We start from the raw sequence: 27,680 nt of genomic DNA on the forward strand, positions 1-27,680 counted from the left end.
ACGCCGTAGTTTACAATGTTGTGACATTCGCTCTAGTCTGTCACCCGATGGAGAAAGAAGTACTATACATTTTGTTCATATTGACCTGAAGATCGGGAGCTGGGAAAACATCAAATAATGTCATCCAACAGCGGTATCCAAATCCCAAGTCGACTGCCTCTGCTGTTGACCCATGAAGGGGTGCTTTTGCCAGGCTCGACGATGCGGATCAGTGTTGAAACGGCGAGGAACATGCATCTGGTGAAGAACAGACTGCTGAAGGGGACCTCGCTGAAGAGCACCATCATCGGCGTGATCCCCAACACCCGAGATCCTGAACACGATACTGAAGATCTCCCCACTTTGCATAGGTAGGTAACAGTAGTTAGCTAATTATGCTATTTTACATGACATCTCAACATGTCTTTGTGCCTGCCAAGTGCAGGCCTAACAGCTACCTGTTGTAGTCAAGCGGTAGTAGGAGCTATGATGCAACTAAGTTAGCAAGCTGTACAACAACCACTGTCAGTTAAATGTCACATTGAGAAAAGCTAGCTAGTGTACTTGAACTTCACTCAATGGAAACTATGCCATGTCCTGTCTATTATATCACTGGATGTTGTTTGAATGTTCCGAAATGTTTACGATGGTGGTGCTATCAGTAAGCGATGTTATATGATTTCTTACTAAGAATTCCTTTAATTGATTCTTAAAAATAGGACTAACTTGATAGCTAAATCATGCTTTACATTTTTGAAAGTAGAATTTAAACTTTTTCCCTATGCTTTCTCCTGTAAGTTGTTCTAGAATGGTCGTTTGAACTTCAGATGGACTTTAACCTTGCATTTAGCAGGCTGTTAGTTCACTGGTTACTCAGTAGTAATATGTGTCCCTCCTATGCTTTAATAACTGCAACAACTGAAGTAGGATGCCAATGTTAAATCATATTGATAATTCACAATTGTCTCTGGCACAACATTAGTCACATACAGTGGGGCAAAAAAAGTATTTAGTCAGCCACCAATTGTGCATGTTCTCCCACTTAAAAAGATGAGAGGCCTGTAATTTTCATCATAGGTATACTTAAACTATAACAGACAAAATGAGGGGAAAAAAATCCAGAAAATCACATTGTAGTATTTTTAATTAATTAATTTGCAAATTATGGTGGAAAATAAGTAAAAATCCCAGAACCACACAGGGGGACCTAGTGAATGACCTGCAGAGAGCTGGGACCAAAGTAACAAAGCATACCATCAGTAACACACTACGCCGCCAGGGACTCAAATCCTGCAGTGCCAGACGTGTCTCCCTGCTTAAGCCAGTACATGTCCAGGCCCATCTGAAGTTTGCTAGAGAGCATTTGGATGATCCAGAAGAAGATTGGGAGAATGTCATATGGTCAGATGAAACCAAAATATAACTTTTTGGTAAAAACTCAACTCGTCGTGTTTGGAGGACAAAGAATTCTGAGTTGCATCCAAAGAACACCATACCTACTGTGAAGCATGGGGGTGGAAACATCATGCTTTGGGGCTGTTTTTCTGCAAAGGGACCAGGACGACTGATCCGTGTAAAGGAAAGAATGAATGGGGCCATGTATTGTGAGATTTTGAGTGAAAACCTCCTTCCATCATCAAGGGCGTTGAAGATGAAACATGGCTGGCTCTTTCAGCATGACAATGATCCCAAACACACCACCCGGGCAATGAAGGAGTGGCTTCGTAAGAAGGTTCTGGAGTGGCCTAGCCAGTCTCCAGATCTCAACCCCATAGAAAATCTTTGGAGGGAGTTGAAAGTCCGTGTTGCCCAGCAACAGCCCCAAAACATCACTGCTCTAGAGGAAATCTGCATGGAGGAATGGGCCAAAATACCAGCAACAATGTGTGAAAACCTTGTGAAGACTTACAGAAAACGTTTGACCTCTGTCATTGCAAACAAAGGGTATATAACAAAGTATTGAGAAACTTTTGTTATTGACCAAATACTTATTTTCCACCATAATTTGCAAATTAATTAATTAAAAATCCTACAATGTGATTTTCTGGATTTTTTTCATAGTTTCATAGTTGAAGTGTACCTATGATGAAAATTACAGGCCTCTCATCTTTTTAAGTGGGAGAACTTGCACAATTGGTGGCTGACTAAATACTTTTTTGCCCCACTGTATCTTACTCTTTTGGATTTGACTGTCTGTACACTAGCTGTGTTGTAGATGTTATGGTCAGAGACCGCAATTCAAGTGGCACCCTTTTCCGTAATGCACTGTATAGGGAGTAGGGTGTTATTTTTTAATTTTTTGTATATTTTTTACCTTTATTTAACTAGGCAAATCAGTTAAGAACATATTCTTATTTTCAATGACGGCCTAGGAACAGTGGGTTAACTGCCTGTTCAGGGGCAGAACGACAGATTTTTACCTTGTCAGCTCGGGGGTTTGAACTTGCAACCTTCCGATTACTAGTCCAACGCTCTAACCACTAGGCTACCCTGACACCCCGATTTGGGAGGGACGATTATGTTTTTCCTCGCCTCATACTATTCTGTAATTACCGCTCCCTTATTAGTATTGGCACGGCGGGGCTGGCAGTGCAGGTAGTGGGCAGTAACTGGCCCAAGCCCCACTACACACTGCTCATCACAGGCCTGTGTCGCTTCCGCGTGGCCCAACTGCTGAAGGAGGGGCCCTTCCCCGTGGCTGAGGTGGAGCAACTGGATAAGCTGGAGCAGTACACCAGCCCAGAGGAGATGTCTGAGGCAGCCCTGCCAGATGGAGAGCTGGGGGAGCTGTCCCAGAGGTTCTACCAGGCCGCTGTGCAGGTAGGTGTGACAGACAGTGCAGGAGCAGCATCCCTGACGTTCAGTAATATAATCTACAGTATATGTGTCATATAAAAATAATATACCATTTAGCAGATGTTTTTATCCAAAGCCACTAATATTACAGTAACCGTGAATGTATGTATTTTTAGTATTTGACCCCATCGGGACTCGAACCCACAGCTCTCGTGTTAGCACCACACTCACTGAGCCACACAGGACCAGAAGCTATGACTTTACGTTCTTTTAGCATAGCCAATGAGGATTCCTCCAATGTGGGTAATAGGCTAGGCTACGCTTCTGTAAATGTACAGAATATTATCCACCTATGTAATGTATGTCATGGTATGTGTTTACGTAGACAGATGTACTGCCTGTTGTCCACACAGACCTTGATTTCTGATCTCCACCCCTGTCCGTGTTTCATATCTGTCATATCTATGTTGTCTTTCCTCTCTGTGTGTTTGGGTTAGTTGGTAGGCATGTTGGACATGTCTGTTCCTGTGGTGGCCAAGTTGAGAAGGCTCTTGGACAGCCTCCCCAGGGAGACCCTGCCTGATGTCCTGGCTTCTATGATTCATACCTCCAACAAAGAGAAGCTCCAGGTAGAGCAATGTGTTTCTGTGTCTGAGAGGTGCTTGTTCATTCACGTACCGTGTCGTTTTTAGGAATGTCAATTTTTTTTAAATTCACATCCCTGTGGAAGGGCATGAATGTATCAGCTATATGCGTCTCTTCCTGCTTTCTGTTATACACTTACAGTGATATGTATGTGGACATGCAGGTTCTGGATGCAGTGAGTCTGGAGGAACGTTTTAAGAAGACTCTTCCCCTGCTGACCAGACAGATTGAGGGTCTCAAACTGCTGCAGAAGACCAGAAAACCAAGACTAGACGATGACAAAAGGGTAAAGGCGTTCGCATGCTTCCCAGCCAAAACAGTTCGGAAGAGTTTGTGCATATATTATGACAACGTTTTTGTTCGTTCTGGACTCCAGTAAGTTTTTTTTTTGGCTGTTCTGGCACACACAACTTCGAGGCCAGCCGAAGTTCTGGTGCCAAAGTCTTAGTCCGTGATTGGTCAACTGTAGGGATTCTTCAACAGTCTTTGTTGTCATTCAACGAGAGATGACTTGTTTTCATGCACATTTTTTTTATTGAGAAATACTGCACCTAACATCTTAGTGAGATGTAAAATTGTGTGACCAAGATCTCAGCAAAAACTCAAGAAATCTCTTTCATTTTTATGTTGTCTTAGATTACTTATGACTAGTTTGAGGAAGTGTATACTGGCTATGGCTTCTCAAAGAGGACAAACAGTACTATTGTCACTTTTTGTCTTGTTTTTCAAGCGAAGGTATTTTAAGGGAGTATGCAAGCACACTCGCTCAGTTTGGCTATTCGGCTAGCCGCCAGCCGAACTGAAGCATGCTGACGCTTGAATGACACGACTACTCAACTGTTAGCATTTCTTCTAGGAAAAAGTGTCACACTTGTGGGCATGCTAAAAGATCAGAGGCAGTGCCTGCTTAGAATTGAAATGCAGCGATTATACAGTATGCCTCACGCTTGGCACTCTTCTATCCCCTATCTCTCAGGTGCTGGCTGTACGTAAAGGCGGTGTGCTTCCTGGTCGTCAGTTCTCCTTGGATGAAGAGGGTGATGATGAGGATGGTGATGACACAGCTGTCCTGGAGAGGAAGGTTAAAGGAGCGAATATGCCAGAGCCTGCCTTGCGTGTCTGCCTCAAAGAGCTCAAAAGGTACCCACAGTTTATTTACCTTACATTCCAATGGATTCAGTCTTCCTGGTTATTTGGGGACACTTGCAGTGTGTGTGTACATTATGTGTGTATATTTCCATAGTAGTGGCATTGACACAAACAATGCCTTTAGAAAGAATTCACAACCCATGGGATAATACACTAATACATATAGATTACATACAGTGCCTTCAGAAAGTATTCATACCCCTTGACTTATTCTACATTTTGTTGTGTTAAAGCCTGAATCTTTGCACTATACACCATAATGACAAAGTGAAAACATGTTTTTAGAATTGTTTGCACATTTTTTGAAAATGAAATGCAGAAATATCTCATTTGCATAAGTATTCAACCCCAAGTCAATACATGTTAGAATCACCTTTGACAGCAATTACAGCTGTGAGTCTTTCTGGGTAAGTCTCTCTAAGAGCTTTTCACACCTGGAATGTAGAACAAGTTGCACATTATTCTTTAAAGAATTTGTCAAGCTCTGTCAACTTGGTTGTTGGTCATTGCCAGATAGCCATTTTCAATTATTGCCATAGATTTTCAAGCATATTTAAGTCAGCTGTAACATGGCAACATCAATTGTAACATGGCAACATCAACTGTAACAAGGAACATTCAATGTCATCTTGGTCGTGCCTGTACACAACTGCATGGCCAGGCACTACAACACCTTCATTAAGTTTGCAGATGACACAACAGTGGTAGGCCTGATCACTGACAATGACGAGACAGCCTACAGGGAGGAGGTCAGAGACCTGGCTTGGGTGGTGCAAGAATAACAACCTCTCCCTCAATGTGATCAGGACAAAGGAGATAATTGTGGACTACAGGAAAAGGAGGACCGAGCACTCCCCCATTCTCATCGACGGGACTGTAGTGGAGCAGGTTGAGAGCTTCAAGTTCCTTGGTGTCCACATCACCAACAAACTAGAATGGTCCAAACACACCAAGACAGTCGTGAAGTGGGCATGACAGAACCTATTCCTCCTCAGGAGACTGAAAAGATTTGGCATGGGTTCTTAGATCCTCAAAAGATTCTACAGCTGCAACATCGAGAGCATCCTGACTGGTTGCATCACTGCCTGGTACGGCAACTGCTCAGCCTCCGACTGCAAGGCACTACAGAGGGTAGTGTGTACGGCCCAGTACATCACTGGGGCCAAGCTTCCTACCATCAAGGACCTCTACACCAGATGGTGTTAGAGGAAGGCCCTAAAATTGTCAAAGACCCCACCCCAGTCATAGACTGTTCTCTCTACTACCGCATGGCAAGCGGTCCCGGAGTGGCAAGTCTAGGACAAAAAGGCTTCTCAACAGCTTTTATCCCCAAGCCATAACACTCCTGAACAGCTAATCAAATGGCTACCCAGACTATGCATTGTGTGTGTGTGTTTGTGTCCCCAACCCCAGTGTATATTTGGCATTTGTTTTAGTTTATTGTCCTGCTGAAAGGTCCATTTGTCTCAGTGTCTGTTGGAAAGCAGACTGAACCAGATTTTCCTCTAGGATTTTCCCAGTGCTTAGCTGAATTTGGTTTATTTTTATCCTAAAAAAAACTCCCTAGTCCTTGCCGATGACAATCACACCCATAACATGATGTAGCCACCACCATGCTTGAAAATATGAGGAGTGGTACTCAGTAATGTGTTGTGTTGAATTTGCCCCAAACATAACACTTTGTATTCAGGACAGTTCATTTCTTTGCCACATTTTTTTGCAGTTTTACTTTAGTGCCTTATTGTGAACAGGATGCGTGTTTTGGAATATTTTTATTCTGCACAGGCTTCCTTGTTTTCACTCTGTCATTTAGGTTAGTATTGTGGAGTAACTACAATGTTGTTGGTCCTTCCTCAGTTTTCTCCTATCACAGCTATTCAACTCTGTAACTGTTTTAAAGTCACCATTGGCCTTGTGGTGAAATTATTCTCTGGCAACTGAGTTAGGAAGGACACCTGTGTCTTTGTAGTGACTGGGTGTATTGATACACCTTCCAAAGCGTAATGAATAACTTCACCATGCTCAAAGGGATATTCAATGTCTACCAATAGGTGCCCTTCTGGTATATGTGGTTGAATCTGTTTTCGGGAATGTACTGCTCGACTGAGGGACCTTGCCATTATCTGTATGTGTGGGGTACAGAGATGAGGTATAGTCATTCAAAAATCATGTTAAACACTATCAATGCACACAATGAGTCCATGCAATCAACTTATTATTTCACTTGTTAAGCACATTTCTACTCCTCCCTGAATGTATTTAGACTCGTCATAACAAAAGGGGTTGAATACATATTGACTCAAAACATATCAGCTTTTCATTTTTTATTCATTTGTAAACATTTCTTAAAACATAATTCCACTTTGACATTATGGGGTGTGGTGTGTAGTCCAGTGACACAAAATCTAAATGTAATACATTTTATATTCCGGCTGTAACACAACAACATTTGGAAACAGTAATGGTATGTGAATACTTTCTGAAGGCTCTGTATGATAATCTACACAGATTGAAGAAGATGCCCCAGTCCATGCCAGAGTACGCTCTCACCCGAAACTACCTGGATCTTATGGTGGAATTGCCCTGGAGCAAAAGGACCACAGGTATGCACAGTACACCACTATGACACCACTACAATCTCAGGTTCATTTCTTTATTCGTTTACACTTTATTTTTTTGAATTTAGAAATGTACATAGCACATCATATGCACGTTATACCTTGAAACTCTCTGTAATGGGATAGGGCACTTTTTTGGGACGAGGGGTAGAAACCAAAGTGTACCCCGAGGAAGTCCGCCACAGCTCTCTTTTTTGAACTCTCTGTTCAAAATGGAATTAAAGGCTTCTACCACTGGAGGGAGCTCAATATCATATTTTGTCACTGGTTGCTTTGTCCTCTATAGCCAGTCATTAGACACTGAGAGTATTGGGGACATTTGCTTAGATGATTCAGCATTACCACACAGGGGAGTCCATACCATATGTCTGCTTAGTCATGTAGCCACATAAAACAATACTTGTTATTACAATCTAGATTAATGGTTATCTTAATCACTTGGTTGACATTAGATAAGGTCTTTGACAATATTCACGGTGTTGGAATTAAACCCTGATCCGCATTGTCTCTGCAGACTGTCTTGATATCCATGCTGCGCGGGTGCTGTTGGACAGTGACCACTATGCCATGGAGAAGCTGAAGAGGAGAGTGCTGGAGTACCTGGCTGTGAGGCAGCTGAAGAGCACCCTCAAGGGGCCCATCCTGTGCTTCGTGGGGCCGCCTGGGGTGGGAAAGACCAGTGTGGGGCGCTCCATCGCCCGTACCCTGGGCAGGGAGTTCCACCGCATTGCCCTGGGAGGGGTGTGTGACCAGTCTGACATCCGCGGGCACAGGTACACTGGAGAGGGCAGAGAACGGAGGTGGGGATTAATAGGTGGGCAGGCAAGCAGCTGTGTCTGTAAATTGTATTCTGCACAGGAAATGAAACCCCTATAGATATTATATTCTGACTTAAGCGAGTGGAGAGGGTAAGTCCAGTGCTGTTTGGTTGGGTTGTGTTTTGGAGGATGCGCGGCTCTCAACCTTCGCCTCTCCCGAGTCCGTACGGGAATTGCAGCGATGTAACGAGACTAACTACCAATTGAATACCACGGAATTGTGGAGAAAACGGGGTAAAAATATAGATTTTTAACAAGGTTTCACCTGGTCAGTCTGTCCTGGAACGACCAGGTGTTCCTAATGTTTTGTATACAGCCCTCTACAATGTGAGTAATCCTGAGAGGGAGAACTAGGAGTGGAAGCATGATGTAATCTTTCATGTTCAAATGGTTCGCCTGTCACTATGGAGACTCGGCGGGATGATGACATCTCAGCCAGCAGGTCCTTCCTGTGTCTCTCAGCCAGTCTGAGTTTATCCATAGCCCCCAGTCTCTAGTCTCATGCATCAATTGTGACACCACACCAAACCACCCACCACTGCAGTTTAGGAAGCTGCCTGTTGTGTGTTTTGATGTGGTTTCAGGTTGCATAGCGCACTTGTGTATACATATAAGTGTGGGGCCGGGATGTGAGGTTCATGCTGGTTCCACCTTACATGATGTTTGTGTGCTGTGCTGTAGTGTAGTGTTTGTGTAAATTAAAATCAAATACGGAGAATACAAGAGGTGTAGACTGTGAAATCCTTACTTAGGAGCCCTTTCCCAACAATGCAGAGTTAAAGTAAGAATGTGCAAATAAAAATAGTAACACAATTAATAACAATCTCAAGGAGTACCAGTGCAGAGTCGATGTGTAAAAATGGTCTGTCCTTGGTTGCAACACTCACTACTGAGTTCCAAACTGCCTCTGGAAGCAACTTCAGCACAATAGCTGTTCGTCGGGAGCTTCATGAAATGGGTATCCATGGCCAATCAGCCGCATACAAGCCTAAGATCACCATGCGCAATGCCAAGCGTCGGCTGGAGTGGTGTAAAGCTCGCCGCCATTGGACTCTGGAGCGGTGGAAATCCCTTCCTCTGTGATGCTTCATCATCTGGCAGTCCCACGGACGAATCTGGGTTTGGCGGATGCCAGGAGAACGCTACCTGTCCCAATGCATAGTGCCAACTGTGAAGTTTGGTGGCGGAGGAATAGTGTTCTGGGGCTGTTTTTCATGGTTCGGACTTGGCCCCTTAGTTCCAGTGAAGGGAAATCCGAACGCTACAGCATGCAATGACATTCTAGACGATTCTGTGCTTCAAACTTTGTGGCAACAGTTTGGGGAAGGCCCTTTCCTGTTTCAGCGTGACATTTCCCCTGTGCACAAAGCGAGCTTCGTACAGAAATGGTTTGACGAGATTGGTGTAGAAGAACTTGACTGGCCTGCACAGAGGCCTGACCTCAACCCCATCAAACACCTTTGGGATGAATTGGAACATTGACTGTGAGCCAGGCCTAATCACCCCATGTCAGTGTCTGACCTCACCAATGTTCTTGTGGCTGAATGGAAGCAAGTCCCCACAACAAAGTTCCAACACCTAGTGGAACGCTTTCCTATAAGAGTGGAGGGTGTTATAGCAACAAATGGGGGAGCAACTCCATATTAATGTCTGTGATTTTGGAATGAAATATTCGACGAGCGGTCATGTACTTTTGGCCATGTAGTGTATATTCCACAATGTTGATGGATGAGTCCTGGGTGGATGAATCTTTGAAAATATTCCAATTAGTATTTTCAAAACAGTCCTGCAGTGTTGAGGCAGCCCCCTCGGTCCAATGGCTCACTATCTGTGCTTGTTGCTCCCTCTTGATTTGCTGCTTGTAGGCTGGGAGTAGGAACAGAGAGACATGATCAAGGATGTTTGTATGTACATGGTCCAGCACGTTGTTTAAGCATCCTGTTTTGGCTTCCTTGTTTTGAGTCTTTCTCCTTCCATTGATTCTCTCTCCGTCCCTATCATTATCTCACTGCACACCTGTCTTGTTTTGCTTTCATTTCCTTTCTGCACCCCATTTTCTGTCCTCTATGTACTGGTCTCTCTGTCTGACATGATGCCCTTTCGCTCCCTGTCTCCAGGAGGACCTACGTGGGCAGCATGCCTGGCCGCATCATCAACGGGCTGAAGACTGTGGGAGTCAACAACCCTGTCTTCCTGCTGGACGAGGTGGACAAGCTAGGCAAGAGTCTGCAGGGAGACCCTGCCTCTGCCCTGTTGGAGGTGAGAAACCTGGGACCTCCAGACCAGGGGGCAGCTTCATGGTCTCTGATACAAACAATATGGAGTACAAAGGGGAAGAGGTAGGAAAGGAGTGAGGGATTGAGTGATACAGGGAGATGGACAGAGGCTCATCCAGACAGCCAGGCAGAGAGAGGGATAAGATTCTACCTAGATTATATATAGAGGAGGATGGTGGAAACAAGTCGTATCAAATAAGTCTGCATGTATGAAGTCAACACCTGTCTGATCTCTAGAAAGACCCAGTAGTCCCCTGGAGGTAGGTCTGTGACCTCTGCTGGTTCACCTGGCCCTGCTCCACTTCCTGCTGGAGTTATCAGCTCCTATGGTGCATCACCGTCCCACTTCACCTCCTGGAAACACAATGGGAGATTAGTGATTAAGAATCCCCATCACAGTGATGGACGGAGACAAATGAGCACTGTAGTGTCCACACTCACTCACTCACTCACTCACTCACTCACTCACTCACTCACTCACTCACTCACTCACTCACTCACTCACCACTCACTCACTCACTCTATTACCACACAGGATTACATTACCACACAGGACTACATTACCACACAGGACTACATTACCACACAGGACTACATTACCACACAGGACTACCTTACAGCGCATGTCTACATTACTGCGCATGTCTACATTACCACGCATGTCTACATTACCATGCAGGCGCAGGACTACCTTACTGCGCAGGACTACATTACCACACAGGACTACATTACCACACAGGACTACATTACCACACAGGACTACATTACCACACAGGACTACATTACCACACAGGACTACATTACCACACAGGACTACATTACCACGCCAGTAGATAAAAGGATTCAAGCAAACAAAGGGACAGAGGGAGCATGTGGAAGCATGCAAGATGGCTTTTGAACTAGGAGTGTGTGAAAGTGTGTGTAACAGAGAGAGACAGTGAGTGTGGCATGTCTGAGTAGTGCTCACCATTCCTACTCACTCACCACTGAATGTATGTGAGGAGTCTCAAATTCAATTAGTGTAATGGCCTGAAGACGTGAGTCGCTATGTTTAGGTGAGCGGGATACCTACCTATCTGCAGCAGTGTGATAGCCTTGCTGATACCAGGAGAAGATTCATCTCTGGGAATGCATTACAGGTAGCTCAGATAAGAGCCCCACTAGCCTCAAGTCCAAGCTTGACCCCCAAGTAGGAATGGTGCGCACTACTCAGACATGCCACACACACTGTCTCTCTCTGTTACACACACTTTCACACACTCCTAGTTCAAAAGCCATCTTGCATGCTTCCACATGCTCCCTCTGTCCCTTTGTTTGCTTGAATCCTTTTATCTACTGGCGTGGTAATGTAGTCCTGTGTGGTAATGTAGTCCTGTGTGGTAATGTAGTCCTGTGTGGTAATGTAGTCCTGTGTGGTAATGTAGTCCTGTGTGGTAATGTAGTCCTGCACAGTAAGGTAGTCCTGCGCCTGCATGGTAATGTAGACATGCGTGGTAATGTAGACATGCGCGGTAATGTAGACATGCGCTGTAATGTAGACATGCGCGGTAAGGTAGTCCCGCGCTGTAAGGTAGACATGCGCGGTAATGTAGACATGCGCGGTAATGTAGACATGCGCGGTAAGGTAGTCCCGCGCTGTAAGGTAGACATGCGTGGTAATGTAGTCCTGCGCGGTAATGTAGTCCTGCGCAGTAAGTTAGTCCTGCGCCTGCACGGTAATGTAGACATGCGCGGTAATGTAGACATGCGCAGTAATGTATTCCTGCGCTGTAATGTAGTCCTGCGCGGTAATGTAGTCCTGCGTGGTAAGGTAGTCCTGCGCAGTAAGGTAGTCCTGCGCAGTAAGGTAGTCCTGCGCCTGCATGGTAATGTAGACATGCGCGGTAATGTAGACATGCGCGGTAATGTAGACATGCGCTGTAATGTAGACATGCGCGGTAAGGTAGTCCCGCGCTGTAAGGTAGACATGCGCGGTAATGTAGACATGCGCGGTAATGTAGACATGCGCGGTAAGGTAGTCCCGCGCTGTAAGGTAGACATGCGCGGTAATGTAGTCCTGCGCGGTAATGTAGTCCTGCGCAGTAAGTTAGTCCTGCGCCTGCACGGTAATGTAGACATGCGCGGTAATGTAGTCCAGGGTGGTAAGGTAGTCCTGCGCGGTAAGGTAGTCCTGCGCAGTAAGGTAGTCCTGCGCAGTAAGGTAGTCCTGCGCCTGCATGGTAATGTAGACATGCGTGGTAATGTAGACATGCGCAGTAAGGTAGTCCTGTGTGGTAATGTAGTCCCGCGCTGTAATGTAGTCCTGCGCGGTAATGTAGTCCTGCGCGGTAAGGTAGTCCTGCGCCTGCACGGTAATGTAATCCTGCGCAGCGCAGCAATGTAGTCCTGCTTTGTGGGAGCCAGTGTTTGCAGAACACATCACAGCCAAACCAAAACTTCAGGCTCAGTCACAGAATTACCCATCAGGTCCACTGTTCTGCTGCATTCAACATTCCACCTTCTTACTACCCCTTTCCCTCTCCCTCTCTCTATTTTTCTTCCTCTCTCTCTGCTTGGGTGCCCAGAGGGATAGAGAGAGGCAGAGCAGGGAGGAGGAGAAGGGATGTGGGGGAGGAAGCAAAGCAGAATGATTTGTTTATTGCCTCTGGCAGTGTGAAGTCTGAACCAACAATTCACAGACACACACAGTGTAAATGTTTCTACATCTGCAGCTGGTAGACATGCAGCTCATTAGTAATGGTCGCTAACCAGTTGAGTATAATGAAATATGTATTCCTGTTGCTGAGTGTTAGCTGTGCTCCTAATACTGAGTCTCTTCTGTGTCCGCCTGACTCCCACCAGGTCCTGGACCCAGAGCAGAATCACAGCTTCACAGACCACTACCTCAACGTGGCCTTCGACCTCTCCCAGGTCCTGTTCATCGCTACAGCCAACTCCACGGCCACCATCCCTCCGGCCCTGTTGGACAGGATGGAGGTCCTCCAGGTGCAAGGTCAGAGGTCAAGGGTCATCTTGTTGGGCACAGGGGTCAACTGAAGGGACATTGAGTACCTGTCTTGGCCATTGATTTATGTAGAATCAATGTAACTGGTTATTAACACATTAATAGCACACATCATGGTGTAGCCCCAAGACACAGTGGGCAGTTCCCCTCCGAGATTGATGTGGTGTTAGCCTGGATAAATATGGTAATGGCCTGTCAGGAAGAGGTGTTTATTACATTCTCTGTATCTGATGTCCTCTCAGGGTACACTCAGGAGGAGAAGGTGGAGATAGCTCATCGTCACCTGATTCCCCATCAGCTAGAACAGCATGGACTCACGCCCCAACAGCTCCAGATACCTCAGGACACCACCCAGGACATCATTAGCAAGTACGAACACAAAGACTCACACACACACCGAGGGTGCTTTACACACGCTAGAAGTGTGGCAGGTCAGAGAGAGGAGGGGAGTGACTATCGTTCTAGCAGGACAGAAGGGGGAGATTACCAGAGCCAGACAGGTTAAGACGGGTCGCAGAGGGCACCCACGGGTACATTTGTATTGTCACATGCTTTGTGAACAACAGGTGTAGATAAACAGTGAAATGCTTTTTTTGTATAGAAAATTACAAATGAGCAATGGTAACTTTGCTGTATTACATGGGGTACCAGTACCGGGTCGTTATGCAGGTGTACGAGGAAATTGAGGTAGATACACAACATGACCAAAAGTATATGGACGCCTGCTCGTCGAATGTCTCATTCCAAAATCATGGTCATTAAGTTGGTCCCTCCTTTGCTTCGATAACAGCCTCCACTCTTCTGGGAAGGCTTTCCACTAGATGTTGGAACATTGCTGCTATAACAGCCTCCACTCTTCTGGGAAGGCTTTCCACTAGATGTTGGAACATTGCTGCGGGGACTTGCTTCCATTCAGCCACAAGCATTAGTGAGGGCGGGTACTGATGTTGAGCGTTCCAATGGGGTTGAGGTCAGGGTTCTGTCATGGTGAAACAGGAAAGGGCCTTCCCCAAACTTGCCACAAAGTTGGAAGCACAGGATCATGTAGAATGTCATTGTATGTTGTTGCATTAAGATTTCCCTTCGCTGGAACTAAGGGGCCTAGCCCGAACCATGAAAAACATCCCAGACCAGTATTTGTCCTCCACCAAACTTTACAGTTGGCACTGCATTGGGGCAGGTAGCGTTCTCCTGGCATCCGCCAAACCCAGATTTGTCCATCCAGATGGTGAAGCATGATCCACCACTCAAGACAACACGTTTCCACTGATCCAGAGCCAATGGCGGCGAGCTTTACACCACTCCAGCCGACGCTTGGCATTGCGCATGGTGATCTTAGACTTGTGTGCGGCTGCTCGGCCATGGAAACCCATTCCATGAAGCTCCCGACGAACAGTTATTGTGCTGACGTTGCTTCCAGAAGCAGTTTGGAACTTGGTAGTGAGTGTTGCAACAGAGGACATCCTATGACGGTGCCATGTTCAAAGTCACTGAGCTCTTCAGTAAGGCCATTCTACTGCTAATGTTTGTCTATGGAGATTGCATAGCTGTGTGCTCAATTGTATACACCTGTCAGCAATGGGTGTGGTTGAAATAGCTGAATCCGCTCATTTGAAGACATGTCCATACTTTTGTGTATATATAGTGTATGTTCATATAGGTAGGGGTAAAGTGACAATTTTATTTATTTCACCTTTATTTAAGCCAACACAACAAGGCAGATAATAGACAGTAGCAGCAGCGTGTGGTCAAAAGGAGAGTCCAAGTAGCTATTTGGTTAACTGCACTGAACAAAAATATAAACGCAACATGCACCAATTACAGTTTATATAAGGAAATTGATCAATGGAAATTAATGTATTAGGCCCTTATCTATGGATTTCACATGACTAGGAATACAGATATGCATCTGTTGGTCACAGATACCTTAAAAAAAGAAAGGTAGGGGCATGGATCAGAAAACCAGTCAGTATCTGGTGTAACCACCATTTGCTTCATGCAGCACAACTCATCTCCTTCGCATAGAGTTGATCAGGCTGTTGATTGTGGAATGTTGTCCCACTCTTCAATGGCTGTGTGAAGTTGTTGGATATTGGCGGGAACTGAAACGCAGTATGTCGTACACGTCGATCCAGAGCATCCCTAACATGCTCAATGGGTGACATGCAGGCCGTGGAAGAACTGCGACCTTTTCAGCTTCTAGGAATTGTGTACAGATCCTTGCGACATGGGGCCGTGCCTCATCATAATGAAACATGAGATGACAGCGGCAGATGAATGGCACAACAATGTGGCTCAGGATCTCATCACGGTATCTCTGTGCATTCAAATTGCCATCGATAAAATGCAATTGTGTTCATTGTCCATAGCTTATAGCCATACCATAACTCCACTGTCACCATGGGGCACTCTGATCACCAGGTTGACATCAGCAAACTGCTCGCCCACACGACGCCATACACACTGTCCTGCCTTCTGCCCGGTAAAGTTGAAACCGGGATTCAAACCAGGGAAGAGCACGCTTCTCCAGCGTGCCAGTGGCCATCAAAGGTTAGCCTTTGCCCACAGTATGTCGCCTAACTGCAGTCAGGTCATGACCCTGGTGAGGCTGATGAGCACACAGATGAGCTTCCCTGAGATGGTTTCTGACAGTTTGTGCAGAAATTCTTTGGTTTCATCAGCTGCCCGGGTGGCTGGTTTCAGACGATCCTGCAGGTGAAGAAGCTGGATGTAGAGGTCCTGGGCTGGCGTGGTTACATGTGGTCTGCGGTTGTGAGGCCAGTTGGACGTACTGCCAAATTCTTTAAAAAGATGTTGAAGGTGGCTTATGGTAGAGAAATGAACAAATTATCTGGCAACAGCTCTGATGGGCATTCGTGCAGTCAGCATGTCAATCCCATGCTCCCTCAACCTGAAATATCTGTGGCATTGTGTTGTGTGACAAACCTGCACATTGTAGTGGCATTTTATTGTCCCCAGAACAAGGTGCACCTGTGTAATGATCATGCTGTTTAATCAGCTTCTTGATATGCCTTGAGAAATTCTCCCTAACAGGGATGTAAACAAATTTGTGCACAAAATCTGAGAGAAATAAGCTTTTTGTATGTATGTATGTATGAAACATTTCTGGGTTATTTTATTTCAGCTCATGAAACATGGGACCAACACTTTACATGTTGCATTTTATATTTTTGTTCAGTGTATTTAGCAGTCTTATGGTTTGGGGGTAGAAGCTGTTCAGGAGCCTTTTGGTCCTAGACTTAGCGCTACACTAACATTTTGCTGTGCGGTGGCAGAGAACAGTCTATGACTTGGGTGGCTGGAGTGTGACCATTTTTAGGGCGTTTCTCTGACACCGCCTGGTATTGAGGTCCTGGATGGCAGGGAGTTCGACCCCAGTGATGTACTGGGCCGTACGCATTACCCTCTGTAGCGTATCTTGATGCAGCCAGTCAAGATGCTCTCAATGGTGCAGCTGTGGAACCTTTTGAGAATCTGAGGGCCCATGCCAAATATTTTCAGTCTCCTGAGGGGGAAGAGGCGTTGTCGTGCCCTCTTTACGACTGTGTTGGTGTGTTTGGACCAAATCAAATTCAAATCAAATTGTATTTGTCACATACACATGGTTAGATGTTAATGTGAGTGTAGCGAAATGCTTGTGCTTCTAGTTCCGACAATGCAGTAATAACCAACAAGTAATCTAGCTAACAATTCCAAAACTACTACCTTATAGACACAAGTGTAAGGAGATAAAGAATATGTACATAAAGATATATGAATGAGTGATGGTACAGAGCGGCATAGGCAAGATACAGTAGATGGTATTGAGTGCAGTATATACATATGAGATGAGCATGTAAACAAAGTGGCATAGTTAAAGTGGCTAGTGATACATGTGTTACATAAAGATGCAGTAGATGATATATAGAGTACAGTATATAAATATGAGATGAGTATGTAAACAAAGTGGCATAGTTAAAGTGGCTAGTGATACATGTGTTACATAAAGATGCAGTAGATGATAGAGTACAGTATATACATATGAGATGAGTATGTAAACAAAGTGGCTAGTGATACATGTATTACATAAAGATGCAGTAGATGATAGAGTACAGTATATACATATGAGATGAGTATGTAAACAAAGTGGCTAGTGATACATGTATCACATAAAGATGCAGTAGATGATATAGAGTACAGTATATACATATGAGATGAGTATGTAAACAAAGTGGTTAGTGATACATGTATTACATAAAGATGCAGTAGATGATATAGAGTACAGTATATACATATGAGATGAGTATGTAAACAAAGTGGCTAGTGATACATGTATTACATAAAGATGCAGTTGATGATATAGAGTACAGTATATACATATGAGATGAGTATGTAAACAAAGTGGCTAGTGATACATGTATTACATAAAGATGCAGTAGATGATATAGAGTACAGTAGGACCATGATAGATCCTCAGTGTTGTGGACATCAGCGCATGCTGCAGATGGGGCCAGCACCTAACAGCATGGCCAGGGGGGAGATTGTGATGTCTCAAACAGTCACACTGTCATTTTAACCATCATGGTTGATGATAGCGGAACTGTGTGTGTGTGTGTGTGTGTGTGTGTGTGTGTGTGTGTGTGTGTGTGTGTGTGTGTGTGTGTGTGTGTGTGTGTGTGTGTGTGTGTGTGTGTGTGTGTGTGTGTGTGTGTGTGTGTGTGTGTGTGTGTGTGTGTGTGTGTGCGCACACGCAGGTACACTCGTGAGGCCGGTGTCCGGTCCCTGGAGAGGAAGATCGGTGCGATATGTCGAGCAGTGGCAGTGAAGGTCGCAGAGGGTCACAATGTTACCAAATCAGAGGCCGCGCCTGCTGAGAGTGCCCCCCAGGGAGCTGAGCACGGAGGTAGAAAAACCAGCAGGGGAAAACCACTCTCTGTGGGGCAGGAGGGAGGACTGACTGACTGGCACAGCTACAGTATCAGTCCCTGCCCTCAAACATACTGCAGTGGTGAGCTGGTCTCAGCAGTGCCTCAGTGGCCTGCTGTATACAGACTAGCACTCCCCACAGACAAGCTGTGAAATCACAATATCTGCCCCTGGAGGCTGGAGCTAATTGAGTTGTTAGGAACAGACATGGCTATATCATACTATGTACACTACCAGGTGCTCCCTCCTTCCCTCCAGTGAGCACCGTCACCTCACACACATTCACACCGCCGGTTGGTTGTGCAGTCCCTGACTACAAATCTGCTGACCAATGCACAATGCCCTCTCAAACATAAAGGCACGCATGCTCACACACAGTACACACACACACGTCATCCCCCTTCTGAAGGGTATGGGGGGGGGATAATCCTGCTAACAGACGGCCTCACGACCACATGCCCCCTGCCTTCCCTCCCCCAGTGTCTCTGTGCAGCAGCTCTTGTGTAACAGGAGAAATCACACTGGCAGTTAACACGGCCTGAGCTGAGAGAGAGGGGGGGGGCAGAACAGAGGGGTTTTATGGCTCTGTTGCCCTATTGAAACAGATTTGGACTGCCCCCCCCGCCCCCTCGCTTCTGTGTAACCACTCCCACTGCAAAACAGCAGCAGATGAAAAGAGAGAATGACACTCTTCCTCTGCTCTTTGTGTAAATGGCTGTCTGTTGCCAGGTAACGGTGACATTATTGGCAGACCGAACAAAGAGTTGTGAGGAGGAGTGTGTGCGTGCTGTGTCTTTCTTTTCTCTACCAGCTGCTCCATGACTGGCGGCTCATGACAGCTGTCACATGACCAGTTAGGAGCACGGCTGTTGTTCCTTTGCCCACCTCTCTCCCCTGGTTGTATCCTTCGTTTCATCCCTCGCTTTGTTTTGTCTTTCATGGCACTAGACAGCTCAAAGAGGGACTGTCAGAGCTGATTTATATTACACATTCACTCACTACATAGATATGTCAGTCCATAAAGACTGCCCTCAGTTATCCCCCCTCTTTAACTATCCATTAAGTGTTTGTAAAATAGTGTTGTGCTGCAGTGTAGTGTTGCCACTGAATGGACTAGCTCTGTTGAGTGGAACACCATGCTCCTCATCCACTTTGCATTGGTAGTCAGGTCACATGACCAGTGATCAGCATGTGCATAATAAGAGGTCTGGGGAAGCTGTGTTGTGTACAAGAACAACCACTCAGACATGCACTATGTGCACACACACACACACACACACACACACACACACACACACACACACACACACACACACACACACACACACACACACACACACACACACACACACACACACACACACACACACACACACACACACACACACACACACACACACACACACCTTGTTGTTTTACATCCTGCTCCAACCTCTCAAATTAACTTTTGCTGTTGCTAATATTTATATTAATCTCTATAATTTGCTCACCTGCTTTCTATGTTCTCATTCTCTCTGACCTCTCTCTCTGTGTGTGTGTGTGTGTGTGTCAGATGGGAAGCGAGGGAGGAGGGCAGAGGAGCCTGACGGGGTGTCGGCAGACATGGCAGCGCCCCCAGATATGCCCATCGTCATGGACCACATCGCGTTGAAAGACATCCTGGGGCCGCACGTCTTTGAGATGGAGGTGAGAGAGGGTAGGGGTTGGCACTGTCTGGCCCAACACACTGCTCTGAGAAGACTGATGCACTGTCTTTGAGATGGAGGTGAGAGAGGGTAGGGGTTGGCACTGTCTGGCCCAACACACTGCTCTGAGAAGACTGATGCACTGTCTTTGAGATGGAGGTGAGAGAGGGTAGGGGTTGGCACTGTCTGGCCCAACACACTGCTCTGAGAAGACTGATGCACTGTCTTTGAGATGGAGGTGAGAGAGGGTAGGGGTTGGCACTGTCTGGCCCAACACACTGCTCTGAGAAGACTGATGCACTGTCTTTGAGATGGAGGTGAGAGAGGGTAGGGGTTGGCACTGTCTGGCCCAACACACTGCTCTGAGAAGACTGATGCACTGGAGAGAGAATGATGACATTGCAGATTGCAGCAAATACAGCAGGATGATTCTCTACTGTGGGAAGCACATGTATAGAAAAGCCTTGTCATGCACAATTAAAGCCAAAGTGTTCTTATGTACCCATAACATTGGTCCTCTTGAGCGAGTGAGAGACAACTATAAACATGCACTTCTAACCGTACTAGTTTGCAGACTTGAAGGGTGCAACTTTAAAACAGTACTCTAGTGTACTATAGATGCACCTAAATGTGCCAACTTGTGATTAGGATGCTGTTGCTGCAGGCTTAAAGCAGTGTAGCTGTGCTGCAGAAAGTACACACTTATGTTACTAATGTAGCTTAGCATTCCATTCATACCCATGGGATTTGGGGGCGGAGGGGAAGAGAGGGGGTTGGGGTGAGGGGCTCTCGAGCTCTCACAGGGGGACTGGAATGTGCCTGTGTTGTGTGTACAGCAGGGAGAGCAGAAGGAGGGTTATTTGGAGGGAAGGCAGACCACAGCATTCTTCTAGTCCTCACTGAGCATAGGATACTGAGGACTACAACTAGTTTTAAAACATAGTAAACCCCATACTCTTACTCTCACCTCAGTGTTATTGACTAATATAGCAGTGATGTGTAGATGACTACAGATCCAGTACCTAGGTGTCTGTATATACTGAGTGTACAAAACATTAACAACACCTTCCTAATATTGAGTTGCACTCCCCTTTGCCCTTAGAACAACCTAAATTTGTTGCGGCATGGATTCTACAAGGTGTCGAAAGCGTTCCACAGGGATGCTGGCCCATGTTGGCTCCAATGCTTCCCACAGTTGTATCAAGTTGGCTGGATGTCCTTTGAGTGGTGGACCATTCTTGATACACATGGGAAACTGTTGTGTGAAAAATTCAGCAGCATTGCAGTTCATGACACACTCAAAAAAAAAAACTTCTTTAATCTGTCCTCCTTCCTTTTATCATTTCACTGATTTGAAGTGGATTTAACAGGTGAACTCAATAAGGGATCATAGTTTTTACCTGGATTCACCTGGTCAGTCTAGGGCATGGAAAGAGCAGGTGTTCCTGTTTTGTACACTCAGTGTAGATGATTGTGTTCCTCTCCCTGGTCGTGTCCAGGTGTCGGAGCGTCTGACACTGCCGGGCGTGGCCGTCGGCCTGGCCTGGACCCCCCTGGGAGGGGAGATCATGTTTGTGGAGGCCAGCCGCATGGAGGGTGAGGGCCAGCTGACCCTGACTGGACAACTGGGTGACGTTATGAAGGAATCTGCCCACCTGGCCATGAGCTGGCTGCGCAGCAATGCCAAGACCTACCAGCTGACCAATCGTGAGTGAAGACACACAACAAAATGCATTTTGCCTTAGCTTTGCTACTCATTTACATCCATATCAAAGCAATACACAATGACGGCTGAAGGACTGTGTGTCTGTCTGTCTGTCTGATGTAGTGGTCGGTGGTTCAGATCCTCTTGAGGGGACAGACATCCATCTGCACTTCCCAGCAGGAGCAGTCACAAAGGACGGCCCATCGGCTGGAGTCACCATGGTAACGGTCCTGGCCTCGCTGTTCAGTGGGCGCCTGGTACGGTCCGATGTGGCCATGACTGGAGAGATCACTCTGAGAGGCCTGGTGCTGCCGGTGAGACACAACTACACATCCTTTCCTCCGCTCCGGACTGCATGTGCTGCAGTAGAAATAGAATGAAAAGAATGGGCGTCCCCATTCAAGTCAATGACGGCATAATGGGTGGACTGGCGGCCATTGCGAGTGTACCCATATGAACAAAGCAGGAAGTGTACCCATCAATATGTGCCGTGATTTGTTGATTCAACTCAACTGACATTACAAAATACATTCCATTGCATGAGCAGTTAACTAGTGGTGGGTTGTCTACTACAAAATAATAGATTGCTTGCCTGTCAACTCCAATTTCTGGGTGTCATGCGTAGTGGAATCGACCCCTAAGATTCAGTATGATTATAACGGAGGAGACTGATTAGGCTAGTTTCCGTAGGCTACTTCAGAGAACACAAACTCGCATCTTTCACAGCAAAGAAAGGGCGAGCTAGCGAAGGAGAGCGAGGGGAAGGGCACAGCCAGACATAGGTAGGCAGGTCGGCCACCAGGCAGTCAGAGCTATGCATCGGTAATCTAAAGCTGTATCTCGCAGTACTGTGTAGGTGTATCTCACAATTTCTTGCATATTTACTAAAGTAGGGGCTATCAATGAGTAGGCTAAGCTACAAACATGCAACAGACCGGAGACTGAACACACACACAGGCATCATTCATAGTGAAGAGAAAGAGCAGGCGAGCCAGCAAGAGGGGCAGGCAAACAGTCAGAACCGTGCGCATAGGCTATGTCTTGATAATCTGTATCTCGCAATGTTTTGTCTTGAAATACCTCTAATTCACCAAAAGCTTATTCAAGTATAGTTTACAGTCGTGGCCAAAAGTTTTGAGAATGACACAAATATACATTTTCAAAGTCTGCTGCCCAAGTTTGTATGATGGCAAATTTGCATATACTCCAGAATGTTATGAAGAGTGGTCAGATGAATTGCAATTAATTGCATAGTCCCTCTTTGCCATGCAAATGAACTGAATCCCCCAAAAACATTTCCACTGCATTTCAGCCCTGCCACAAAAGGACCAGCGGACATCATGTCAGTGATTCTCTCGTTAACACGGCTGTGCGTGTTGACAAGGACAAGGCTGGAGATCACAATGACATGCTGATTGAGTTCGAATAACAGACTGGAAGCTTCAAAAGGAGGGTGGTGCTTGGAATCATTGTTCTTTCTCTGTCAACCATGGTTGCCTGCAAGGGAACACATGCCGTCATCATTGCTTTGCACAAAAAGGGCTTCACAGGCAAGGATATTGCTGCCAGTAAGATTGCACCTAAATCAACCATTTATCGGATCATCAAGAACTTCAAGGAGAGCGGTTCAATTGTTGTGAAGAAGGCTTCAGGGCACCCAAGAAAGTCCAGCAAGCTCCAGGACCGTCTCCTAAAGTTGATTCAGCTGCGGATTCGGGGCACCATTAGTACAGAGCTTGCTCAGGAATGGCAGCAGGCAGGTGTGAGTGCATCTGCACGCACAGTGAGGCGAAGACTTTTGCAGGATGTCCTGGTGTCAAGAAGGGCAGCAAAGAAGCCACTTCTCTCCAGGAAAAACATCAGGGACAGACTGATATTCTGCAAAAGGTACAGGGATTGGACTGCTGAGGACTGGGGTAAAGTCATTTTCTCGGAATCCCCTTTCCGATTGTTTGGGGCATCCGGAAAAAGCTTGTCCGAAGAAGACAAGGTGAGCGCTACCCTCAGTCCTGTGTCATGCCAACAGTAAAGCATCTTGAGACCATTCATGGGTGGTGTTGCTTCTCAGCCAAGGGAGTGGGCTCACTCACAATTTTTCCTAAGAACACATCCTCCAAGAGAAACTTCTCCCAACCATCCAGGAACAGTTTGGTGACGAACAATGCCTTTTCCAGCATGATGGAGCACCTTGCCATAAGGCAAAAGTGATAACTAAGTGGCTCAGGGAACAAAAAAATCAATATTTTAGGTCAGGAATGGCCAGGAAACTTCCCAGACCTTAATCCCATTGAGAACTTGTGGTCAATCCTCAAGAGGCGGGTGGACAAACAAAAACCCACATATTCTGACAAACTTCAAGCATTGATTATGCAAGAATGGGCTGCCATCAGTCAGGATGTGGCCCAGAAGTTAATTGACAGCATGCCAGGGCGGATTGCAGAGGTCTTGAAAAAGAAGGGTCAACACTGCAAATATTGACTCTTTGCATCAACTTCATGTAATTGTCAATAAAATCTATATTTTTAAATTACACTTCAGTGTTCCATAGTAACATCTGACAAAAATATCTAAAGACACTGGGGCAGCAGTGAAAATGAATATTTGTGTCATTCTCAAAACTTTTGTTCACGACTGTACATCAATGAGTTGGCCTAGGGCAAAACTATTCTAAATTGTGCCAGTGAATTGAAGTTGAACATCGCCAAAACGTCAGTTTAATTAAACCTAAATGGGCGATGAAAGGTATTGTGCCTATAGCTTATTTAATGAAACCCTGGTTGTTGATGTCCTAGTTAGTCAATAGATCCAAAGCAGAGCATCCCCGATTCCCCACTGAGCTAAACTTTTTGGAAATGGCAAGTTCACTTTCTCATGCAAATACTGTCCACTAGCTCAAATCAGCAGAATCTGGGGCATTTTTATTAGGAGGGAAATCTACCATGGATTGCTAAAATAAGGATTATGATCACACTTCAGTGTAAATATGATGGGGAGACCTATACATGACTTATCAGTGTAGCCTATTATCGTTTAGACATGACGTTGACATGTCTTCACTGCTAGAATACAAACCTCGGCTTCAGTCATAAGTCAATTGAATATATATATATTTTTAAAATAATGAACAAAAAATGAATCCTGTGTGAATTGTCCTCTGGAATAACACATGCTTTCATAATAATTACATGACCAACGTCTCTATCAATACTAGTCCCGTCCGACTAGGGGCATACAACACATCAAAGAATAGGCTTATCAGCGTGGAGAGTGCCCCATATCATCCCATGGGAATCTGTCAAGGCTGCACACAGCTGAATTATCTCTGAAATAATCTACTTCCTACACATCTTCTATATTCAAACAAAATAGGCCTTTTATAAGTTGATAAGCAAATGGGCAGCAGCATGCTCATGCCAGTCCTCTTTAGAATACAACATTTGTGTTCCTAGTAGGACTCTGCAATAATGTGGTGCGCAGCCAAAGACGACGACTCAAAATCCTGGAGTCGTTCACCCCTATAGTTATCATTTGAATGAGCATTCTACTTTACCATGGAAATGATTGCATCACAATACCAGGAAGACATTTACATTTACATTTAAGTCATTTAGCAGACGCTCTTATCCAGAGCGACTTACAAATTGGTGCATTCACCTTATGACATCCAGTGGAACAACCACTTTACAATAGTGCATCTAAATATTTTAAGACATTGCGAGTTTACCAGTCAAATTGCCAGGGTTAGAGGTTCCAAGCCCATTCTATTAATTGTTTGCTACAACACCTTACTTGTTTCGGCAAGGGGCAACAAAGTTTCATTGCGTTATCTCAGAAACTGACTCAACCGCACGAATGCCCGGCCAGCAGTTTGTCCCCAAAAACCCCCAAGGTTATTTGATTTTCATAACTGTCTTCATCCATAATCGTCAGTTATACGGTAATTGTGCCAGCCCTGATTCTGTCTGCAGGTGGGAGGGATCAAGGACAAGGTCCTGGCAGCTCACAGGGCCGGGGTGAAGCGTGTCATCATCCCAAAGCGCAATGAGAAGGACCTGGAGGAGATCCCAGCTAACGTCCGGAAGGAGCTGGACTTTGTAACAGCCAGCAACCTGGACGAGGTCCTGAACGCAGCCTTCGATGGGGGGTTCCCCGGAATGTCCAACCCTCTCACTCTACCACACATTGTCAGCAAACTGTGAGACGGGTCCCTGTAATATTACCACTCAGAGACGGTCTATGTCACACTCTGACTAACATACAGGAACTCCCATTCATCTTCCTGGTGGATATGGAAAGCTCATAGTACATTGTCACTTCCATATATTAATTTGTATGAGGCAGAAACACACTGACCACATTATCTTTGTGGTGGATGCATAAACAGGCCGTTATCAAAGAGGGTGTGGGTGTTACTGATCTGTTAGTAAGGAGGCTTCTGTGATGCAAACATGTTCTTTATCTACTTCAACACTTTCCTTAAGTTCACACAAAGCGGACAGGTTGAAATGTAGTGCCCTCTCTTGTAACACCTGTTGCGTTTCTGGATCTGACATTCCACATTTATGACCTGACTGGTCTGATCCTGGTGGAGTTCAGACCGAGTTAGGACCATCAATCACTAAGTTCTATTGTCTCTGCTGCATACTGGGTTGTTCTGGGAACTGGCTGAAGAATCCACAGTGTGGGGCTTATGTGGATTGTAACAGTACTAGTTGTTCCAGTTGCTCTGCTGTAAAAGCTCTGGCTACGAACATTTAAAAAATAACAAGACCGGTGACCTTGACCATGCTGTTCATGTCCCTCAGATTTAACATGACTGAATGAATGAGGTTTACAGAGACTTCATAATTGGCATCAGCATCAGAGGTCTGCTCAATATCCAGATAATTCTGCTGGTATGGCTTTACACATGATTTTATGTGTAGATACAGGATGAGCGTGATTGCACAGTAGCTATACTGTTAAGATGCAGTACTATGTCATACCCTAAGGGATACAGTCTCACTAAATAGCTCTGTAACAGTTGCATAATGAAAATAAAGAATTTCAATACAAATATTAAATTGCATAATTTGCGTGTGTGATGTACTGAAAGTACTCTGTTGAATGTGGTTGAGAATCAGCAGAGCGCGATGCAGCCGTCTTAGCAACAGCAGGGTGTGGATCATCATTCTACAACGATGATGAGCCAAGACAAGCTCCACCACAGCATGCCTGCTGCTTCCAGCATCTAGGCTATATGCCTTCCTTTGGGCCCAATGGGAGAAAGCTACTAAAATATGACTAGAAACCAACTACAGACAATAGTAGCATCCTGTAAATATTAACACTATTGTACGTTAACACTATGACGCCATCACGAGAGGCTTACAGACGGTAGGCAATTAAGGTCACAGTTATGAAAACTTAGGACACCAAGAGGCCTTTCTACTGATTCTGAAATACACAAAAAGAAAGATGGGAGGAGGCATGAGGACTGCAGATGTGGCCAGGGCAATAAATTGCAATGTCTGTACTGTGAGACGCATAAGACAGGCTACAGGGAGACGGGACAGACAGCTGAACGTCCTCGCAGTGGCAGACCACATGTAACAACACAGGTACAGGATGGCAACAACAACTGACCAAGTTACACCAGGAACGCACAATCCCTCTATCAGTGCTCAGACTGTCGGCAATAGGCTGAGAGGCTGGACTGAGGGCTTGTAGGCCTGTTGTAAGGCAGGTCCTCACCAGACATCAACGGCAACAACCTCGCCTATGGGCACAAACCCACCGTCGCTGGACCAGACAGGACTGCAAAAAGTGCTCTTCACTGACGAGTCGCGGTTTAGTCTCACCAGGGGTGATGGTCGGATTCTGGTTTATCGTCGAAGGAATGCGCGTTACACCGAGGCCTGTACTCTGGAGCGGGATTTGGAGGTGGAGGTCTGTCATGGTCTGGGACGGTGAGTCACAGCATCATCGGACTGAGCATTACAGAGAAGACATCCCGCTCCCTCATGTGGTACCCTTCCTGCAGGCTCATCCTGACATGACCCTCCAGCATGACAATGCCACCAGCCATACTGCTCATTCT

General features: G+C 45.7%; 1 protein-coding gene and 1 long non-coding RNA gene across 2 annotated transcripts; one reads left to right on the forward strand and one right to left on the reverse strand.

Annotated features, from left to right (window-relative positions):
* Positions 1–26,664, forward strand: lonp2 (lon peptidase 2, peroxisomal). The gene is made up of 15 exons (XM_046352353.1): positions 1–350; positions 2,547–2,799; positions 3,273–3,404; positions 3,584–3,706; positions 4,397–4,560; positions 7,078–7,172; positions 7,702–7,960; positions 10,123–10,264; positions 13,123–13,273; positions 13,528–13,654; positions 18,040–18,188; positions 19,764–19,897; positions 21,396–21,603; positions 21,725–21,915; positions 25,570–26,664. The coding sequence occupies exons 1-15, from the start codon at positions 118–120 to the stop codon at positions 25,798–25,800; spliced, it is 2,592 nt and encodes an 863-aa protein (XP_046208309.1). The 5' UTR covers positions 1–117; the 3' UTR covers positions 25,801–26,664.
* Positions 6,939–12,799, reverse strand: LOC124037552. The gene is made up of 3 exons (XR_006839210.1): positions 12,741–12,799; positions 10,504–10,635; positions 6,939–7,965 (listed from the first exon to the last, which is right to left on the reverse strand). It is a non-coding gene; the product is annotated as an uncharacterized LOC124037552 (long non-coding RNA).
* Positions 26,665–27,680: the final 1,016 nt, after the last annotated feature.

The sequence above is a fragment of the Oncorhynchus gorbuscha genome, linkage group LG01, assembly GCF_021184085.1.
Source record: "Oncorhynchus gorbuscha isolate QuinsamMale2020 ecotype Even-year linkage group LG01, OgorEven_v1.0, whole genome shotgun sequence".
Taxonomy (NCBI): Eukaryota; Metazoa; Chordata; class Actinopteri; order Salmoniformes; family Salmonidae; genus Oncorhynchus; species Oncorhynchus gorbuscha.

Excerpts from the sequence above, each read along its gene's own strand:
- lonp2 (XM_046352353.1), top strand. The coding sequence starts at position 118 with ATGTCATCCAACAGCGGTATCCAAATCCCAAGTCGACTGCCTCTGCTG. Across the intron at positions 13,274-13,527 it reads GGAGGTCCTCCAGGTGCAAG|GGTACACTCAGGAGGAGAAG; the intron begins GTCAGAGGTCAA and ends ATGTCCTCTCAG. Across the intron at positions 18,189-19,763 it reads CCAGGGAGCTGAGCACGGAG|ATGGGAAGCGAGGGAGGAGG; the intron begins GTAGAAAAACCA and ends TGTGTGTGTCAG.